The 7,747-nt window shown below is 49.2% G+C and overlaps 1 protein-coding gene across 1 annotated transcript in view; it reads right to left on the reverse strand.

Moving 5' to 3' along the window:
* Positions 1–4,197: 4,197 nt before the first annotated feature.
* LOC135091407 (uncharacterized) overlaps positions 4,198–7,747 on the reverse strand; it is a 75,266-nt gene continuing 71,716 nt past the window's right edge. The window contains exon 6 of the mRNA XM_063989040.1: positions 4,198–7,747. This exon is cut by the window's right edge and continues 232 nt beyond it. Coding sequence (XP_063845110.1) covers positions 5,744–7,747 — 2,004 coding nt within the window. The 3' untranslated portion in view covers positions 4,198–5,743.

The following is a 7,747-nucleotide window of genomic DNA, read 5'->3' on the forward strand; positions in this document are numbered from 1 at the left end:
CTCTCTCTCTCTCTCTCTCTCTCTCTCTCTCTCTCTCTCTCTCTCTCTCTCTCTCTCTCTGACCATCCTTTCGTGTGTGTGTGTGTGTGTGTGTGTGTGTGTGTGTGTGTGTGTGTGTGTGTGTGTGTGTGTGTGTGTGTGTGTGTGTGTGTGTGTGTGTGTGTGTGTGTGTGTGTAAGATTTATGTAAGGCGTGTGCGGAATGCATGAAGGAGCAACCACGTACACATGTAAACCAGGAAGATAAACATGCACACACACACACACACACACACACACACACACAAACACACACATGCACACGCACACACACACACACACACACACACACACACACACACACACACACACACACCAGTAAAATTCACTTATAGAACATCATGGAAGGGTGTGTGTGTGTGTGTGTGTGTGTGTGTGTGTGTGTGTGTGTGTGTGTGTAAGATAGTAAGATTATTTTTGTCCTTTTCCTCCTTCCTCCTCCTCCTCCTCCTCCTCCTCCTCCTCCTCCTCCTCCTCCTCCTCCTCCTCCTCCTCCTCCTCCTCCTCCTCCTCCTCTTCCTCCTCCTCTTCCTGCTTCTTCTTCCTTTGCATAACATTCCGTCGGAGATTGAATGTTAATGGAGACAGGGAAGAAGGAAATGGAGGAGGAAGAAGAGAAAGAGGAAGAGAAGGAGGAGGAGGAGGAGGAGGAGGAGGAGGAGGAGGAGGAAGATATATAGCGAATTACTCGTAAAGTAGAAATAAACGTGCACGCACACACACACACACACACACACACACACACACACACACACACACACACACACACACACACACACACACACACACACACACACACACACACACACACACACACACACATTTTGGAGTCAGGAAATAAAAAAGAAAAAAAGGAAAATATGAAAACTGGACCAAAAATTATCATAAACTTGTACTTTCTTTTCTGGTTTTATTTTGAGTTCAAAATTTGTAGGTAAATATCTCTCTCTCTCTCTCTCTCTCTCTCTCTCTCTCTCTCTCTCTCTCTCTCTCTCTCTCTCTCTCTCTCTCTCTCTCTCTCTCTCTCTCTCTCATATCTTTTTTTTTGTTTATTTAGTCTTCCTCTTCCTCTTCTATTTTTCCTCCTCCATTTTTTCTTCACCTTTTGTTCCTTTCTATTGTTTTCCTCTTTTTTCCTGCATTTTTTCCCTCCTTCCTTCGTTTGATGTACTTTTAGCTTTCCTTCTCCATCTTTCCTGTTTCCTTCTTTTATTTCTGTTTGCTTTCTCTTGTTTCCGTGTATTTATTTTATCCCATCCTCTTCTCTCTCTTTTACTCATCTTTTATTTTATTTTCTGTTCTCTTGTTTCTCTCCTTTTTCCCTTTCATTCATCTTTTTTTTTTTTATTCCTTGCATTCCTCTCCTCTCCTCATGTTTCCTCTTTCCTCGCAGGTTTCCTCTTCCTTATCCTGTATATTTTTCCTTTTCCTTATTGTTCGTCTCTCTCTCTCTCTCTCTCTCTCTCTCTCTCTCTCTCTCTCTCTCTCTCTCTCTCTCTCTCTCTCTCTCTCTCTCTCTCTCTCTCTCTCTCTCTCTCTTTCTCTCTTTTCGTTAAATTAATTATCATCTTTCTCTTTGTTGTCCCTCCTTTCTCTTTACCCATTCTTCCTCTTTCTTCCTCCTCTCTCATATTCCTCCTCTTTCTCTCCCATTTTCCTCCACTTCTCCTTTCGTCGCCCTCCTCCTCCGTTTTCTTACTTCTCCATATTTCTTCTCTTCCCCTTTCGTCTTGCTTCTCTTCATTTTTCTCTGTTTTTCTGTGTTCCTCCTCTTCCCCTTTCGTTCACCTTGTCTTTTCTTTCTTCCTCTCCCATATTCCTCCTCTTCCCTTTCGTCATCCCCCTGTTTCTCTTTCTTCCACTTTCATATTCTTCCTCTTCCCCTTTCGTTCTCCTGCTCCTCCCCTTCTCCTTTGTAACTTTCTCGCATTCCTTCTCTTCCCTTTTCATCCTATTGCTCCTCTTCCTCCTCTTCCTCCTCCTCCTCTTTCTTCCTCTTTTTGTTATCTAAGCTTCCCCTCTGTCCCTCTCCCCTCGTTTTCCTTTCACCTGAGGGCTGCAGGTGTGGTACGAGATGACAGGTGTGGTAATTAGTGTTTCTTGCAGGTGTGTGTGTGTGTGTGTGTATGTATGTGTGTCTGTGTGTGTTCTTGTTTTGATAGCTAAAGTTGTTTTGTTTGAGAATCTGTCTTTCCATCTACCTGTCTGTCTGTCTATCAGTCAGTCTGTCAATTTGTGTTACTTTCTCTAAGACTTGCTGTGTTGCTGTGTTGATCTGCTTGTGTTGCAGGGGAGTGTTGGGGAGTGCTGGGTTTGGTAGTGGTGGTGGTGGTAGTGGTGGTGGTAATGGTGATGGTGGTGATAGAGACTGAGGTAATAACGACAATGATGATGAAGGCTGTGATGATGATAGTGGTGGTGATGGTGGTGGTGGTGGTGGTGGTGGTGGTGGCTGGAATTGTCTGGAACTGCTTGACTGATGGAATGAATAAAGGAGTTAAGATGCTGAGTAAGTTAAAGGAGTAATTCAAGAACTGACTGATTTGCACGTCCGCCATTAGACTGATTAACTGGAAGACTAAACTGCTAGATGACTAAGAAACCTCGCTGACTGACTGATTAACTGACTGATAAACTGAATACCTAATATATTGACTGACTGACTGACTGACAAACTGAATACCTAATATGTTGACTCACTGACTGACTGACAAACTGACTGACTGACTGAAGGTTTACTGAAAGACTGACTGAGTGATTGCCTATCTTACTGACTGACTGAAAGACTGACCTACCAATTGATTGACTTACCCCATTGATTAATTGACAGACTAATAAGTAGCTAATTAACGTATTGACAGACTGTGTAACTACCTAAATGTTTAACGGACCATTTGGCTAACTATTGATTAACTAGGTAATAACCAACTAACTGCTTAAATAAGTTACTGATTTCCTGACCAACTAATAACTAATTGAATGACTACATGACTAACTGACTGATTGACTGACCTGATATCCTGACCAACTAAATAACTAATTGATTGAATACATAACTTACTATCTGGCTGACTGACTGACTGACTGGCTGGCTGGCTGGTTGGCTGGCTGGCTGGCTGACTGGCTGGCTGGCTGGTTGGCTGACTGACTGACTGACTGACTGGCTGGCTGGCTGGCTGGTTGATTGGCTGGTTGGCTGGCTGACTGACTGACTGGCTGGCTGGCTGGTTGGCTGGCTGGCTGGTTGGCTGGCTGGTTGGCTGGCTGGCTGAGTGACTGACTGACTGACTGACTGACTGACTGACTGACTGACCGGCCTCTCGTAAGGGTAATGACATGCACTTCTCTTAAGGTCACTTTTATTACAAAAATACTCCTTCTACAAAAGTACAGTACAAAAATACGGTAACATTTAGAACACTTGTCGAGGGTTTCCTACTGACCAGTCATTAACATTATCAATTAGTATTATTATTATTATTTATTATTATTATTAATTATTATTATTATTATTTAGTATTATTATTTAGTATTTAACATTAGAACATCACACCTTGACCAGATATTATTAATTACCTTGAACCTTGCTTTGACCTGTTTGTGTGTGCGCGTGTGGTTGTGGTTGTGGTTGTTGTTGTTGTTGTTGTTGTTGTTGTTTAGCTCTTTTTCGTTTTTTGAAGTTATTTTTTTGTGTTGGTCTTATTCTTATTGTTGTTGTTGTTGTTGTTGTTGTTGTTGTTGTTGTTGTATCATCATAATCATTATTAGTGTTATTATTCAGTATTATAATTATTCAACTTTATTATTATTATTATTATTATTTTATTATTCTTATTATTATTATTATTATTATTATTACCATCATCACCATCACCATCATCATCACCAGCACTCAGAATAACAAAAATAAATAAATAGATAAACAAATAAATAAATAAAAGCACTTCACTTTCAACACACTCCATCAGAAAAATTGAACTCTTTTACAATATTTTTTTTTTTTTCCGAGAACATAAATTCGTGCAACTCGAACCCTGAATCAATACTTTCCAGGTTAGTCGGTGAACCACAGAGCCACTGAACCACCACACGCCTCTGTTAGTATTATTTGAGAAAGCTGGTCACGTGTGGGAGGTCAATTTGAGGTCAAGGTAGGTAACTCTCTCTCTCTCTCTCTCTCTCTCTCTCTCTCTCTCTCTCTCTCTCTCTCTCTCTCTCTCTCTCTAAGCTACAGGGGATAACACTTTCAGGTAAGGGAGCTAATTTGTGCAACTGTCCATAAATTCTTTTTTTTTCGTAACATTTTTATTTAGGCCTACCGTGGGGAAAAAAGTTTTGTATAGTCCTATAAGAAAGAAAGTTAGTGTTAGAGTTTTGGAATGCACAACGGGTTTTCTCTTTTTTTTCCTCTTTTTTTTTTAATCTGTCTCTCACTTTGTATTTTCTTCCTCTATTTTGTTAGGAATGTGTTTTTATTATAGTCTCTGCTTATGGCAGATTCCCGATGAGCGTCACGTTTTCTATGACATAATCGTTTTTTTTTTTTTCAGCTTCCGTTTTCTCTCCTTTTATTTTCCCTTTTATTTGAAGTGCCACATAATTCTTTCCCATTTTCCCCTCTCGTGATGATTTCCTCGTTTTCCATGACACCTCGTTTTCATTACGGCAGGGTAGACTGAAACATCGCAATCAGACACATGTCGAAAGAAAATGGGGTAAAAATAAACTAACGAGTGACAAACAGAAAACGAAAAGAGGGGAAACTACTCTTATTTTCCCGCCCCGCTACTGGAAAAGTGATTCTCTGCTTGTCTTTCATGTGCGACACGGAAGAGGAGGAGGAGGAGGAGGAGGAGAGGAAGGGAACAGAATGAAGCAACAAATTTTAGTCTCAATTTTGTTACTTTGTTTTGTATTCTTTTCCTGTATGTTTTTTTTTCTTTTTCTTTTTTCCTTTTTTTTTGTTATTATTTTTGCTGCAGACTCGATTTTTTATTCGCTTTTTTTTTTTTTGAGCTGAGGGGGGATTCATTTATCTGACGAAGGCGACGACGATGGGGATCAATTGTTGCGTTGTGCTGTGCTGTACTGTGTTGTGTTGTGTTGTGTCGCCGTCCTCCTTTGTGTTGCTTTGTTCCTGGTGTCAATACGCTAGGCTGCAGTAGTAGTAGTAGTAGTAGTAGTAGTAGTAGTAGTAGTAGGAGGAGGAGGAGTAGGAGTGGGAGTAGTACTGATGGTGGTGGTGTTGGGGGGTACCGATCTTGTCGTGTTTCAGGTGTGGGTGAGGGAGGGGGTGTTAAGGGGGAGGGTGTGGGTGAGGGAGGGGCGGTGGAGGAGAAGGGTGAGGATGGGATGTGGCACAGTGTCACGACCGCAGCGGCGCCTTGAGGGGGGAGGGGCGGCTGGATTAGGGGGGAGGCGTGTTAAGGCAAGGCAATGATATCAGGTAGACAGACAGAAACACACACACACACACACACACACACACACACACACACACACACACACACACACACACATACACACACACACGTACACACGTACACAGGTAACACCCGCGTGCACGACCTGTACAAAACTGTATAAAAATTGGCCCGGACAATCCGGCCACTCCTGACGAGGGGGAGGTGGTGGGGAGGGGAGGGGAGGGGAGGGGAAGAAACGAGAGGTATGATGGGGGAGGGAGGGGGGAGGGTGTGTGGTGTTCAGTAAATGTCCTTGTGGAAGTTGAGAGGCAGGATGACCTCGCGGGTCATGAGGCGCTGCGCCTCCTTCTTCTTCTTGCGCTTGACCTTGCCGCGCCGGTACACGCGCACGCTGACCAGCGCCGCGATCAGCGCTACCAGCACCACGCCCAGGCCTGCGCTGGCCACGCCCACGTACAGCCAGGGCACGCTGAGGTAGAGGCAGGTGGAGCTGGTCTCGTCAGCGCCGGAGGGGCAATGACGCGCGCCGTCACACCACAGGTCGCTGCTGATGCACGCGTCGATCTGCGGGCACAGGTGTGGACACGAGGCAGCGGAGGCTTGACGCCCACGCCCATGCCCGCCCTTGTGGGACTCCAGCGCCGAGGGGCGCGGTTCGCGCCGCACCTCCAGCCACGTGAGGCGGTAGGTGGCGGGCTCGCGCGCCAGGTAGCGGATGATGAGGGAGTCAGGGCGCGGCTCGCCGTAATCCAGCACGGCCGTCCAGCCCGAGGAGAAGACGTGCACACCGTGCGTGGCGGAGGCATCGGGGCATACGGCTTTGATGGGGCGCACCGTCTGGCTGCCGTACACCACCACCCTGTTGTGCGTGACGCAGCGCTGGCTAGCGGCGTGGTAGCCCGGCACGTGCAGGTACAGGTGGCTCGCCTCGCGCGCCACGATCTTCCACGGCAGCTGGTGGCACGCCGCGTCGCTGTCCCCGACCTCGATGGCGCCCGTGGAGCCGTTCAGCACGTGCGCGCCCCCGCACGCCGCCACGGACTCAAACTCGTACTCCGCCTCAAAGAAGAAGTCGCTGAAGTCTTGCGCCCAGCTCATGTCCTTGATGGCGAACCTGAGCTGCACGCGTGGCGCGTGGCTGCGGAAGGTGGCTGGCGCGGCGGAGGCGTCGCAGAGGCATCCCAGTGGCAGGCGCGTGAGGGGCCAGGGCTCCTCCCATGCCTCCAGCACCGCGGAGCCCGGCAGGCGCGCGATGCACTCGAACAGTTCAGACTGCGAGTTGTGCACTGTCTTGCACAGGTTGCCGCGGAAGCCCAGGCTGGTCACGCGCACCGTCACCACCTCGTCAGGCCGCTGCGTGAAGGAGTAGCGGCACGACAGCGACGCCTTACCGCCGCGCCCGTACAGGAACACGTTTTGCGGCGAACGGAAGTGGCCGTTGCGGCGGCGGTCGCTGCTGAAGGTGTGATCGCAGTCGGTGCCTGCCTGGCGCCCCGCCTCGCCCGCACTCACGAACTCGTAGTGGATGACGTAGCGCAGCGGCAGCAGCGCCGTGCTGTCCGTGAAGCTTTGCGTCACCAGCATGGACGGCCCGGAGGACAGGAAGCTCTCGTCGTCTCCACACGGCTGGCTCACCAGGCCGCGCTGGCGTGCCCGCACACAGGTGGGCGGCAGCTGGTCGTCGCAAAAGTCGCCCATGAGGTGCGCGGCGCCGTCCGCGTTGGGGCCGCCGTCGTAGATGGCCAGGCGGTTGAGGCAGGGCGAGTGGCTGGGCCTGTTGCTGGTGGCGGGGGCGCGGTGGTACTTTGTGAAGTACAGCCACACCACCTCATCGCGGCGCCCCTCGAAGTGGTAGGCGCAGGAGGAGTTGGCGGGCAGCGCGAACACGGGGCTGCTCACCACACCGCGTGAGCCGCCCCCGCTTTGCAGCACGTAGTCACACACCGAGTTGGCGACGCGCCCCGCGGCCTCGCGCATGTACATCACGTGCGCCTGCAGCTCGAAGCCCGCCACCAGGTTGGGCAGGTGGTTCATCCTGCCGGAGGTGGCGGCCTGGAACACCACCAGCATCTCCGGTCCACTGGATGTGATGTTGGGCAGCGAGGCAGTGCCGCACAGGCGCGCCAGCAGCGGCGCCTTCATGGAGCCGCCGTCGTACACCAGCAGGAAGTCCTCCGGTGCGCGACACTCCCCGTCCTGCCGCAGGCGTGCCTCGGGCGACACCCTGCCGCCCAGCCCCTGGCGCCCCACGTGCACCAGGCGGTCGTTGGGCTGGCTGAGGGT

This window comes from Scylla paramamosain, chromosome 37 (assembly GCF_035594125.1).
Source record: "Scylla paramamosain isolate STU-SP2022 chromosome 37, ASM3559412v1, whole genome shotgun sequence".
NCBI classification, from domain to species: domain Eukaryota; kingdom Metazoa; phylum Arthropoda; class Malacostraca; order Decapoda; family Portunidae; genus Scylla; species Scylla paramamosain.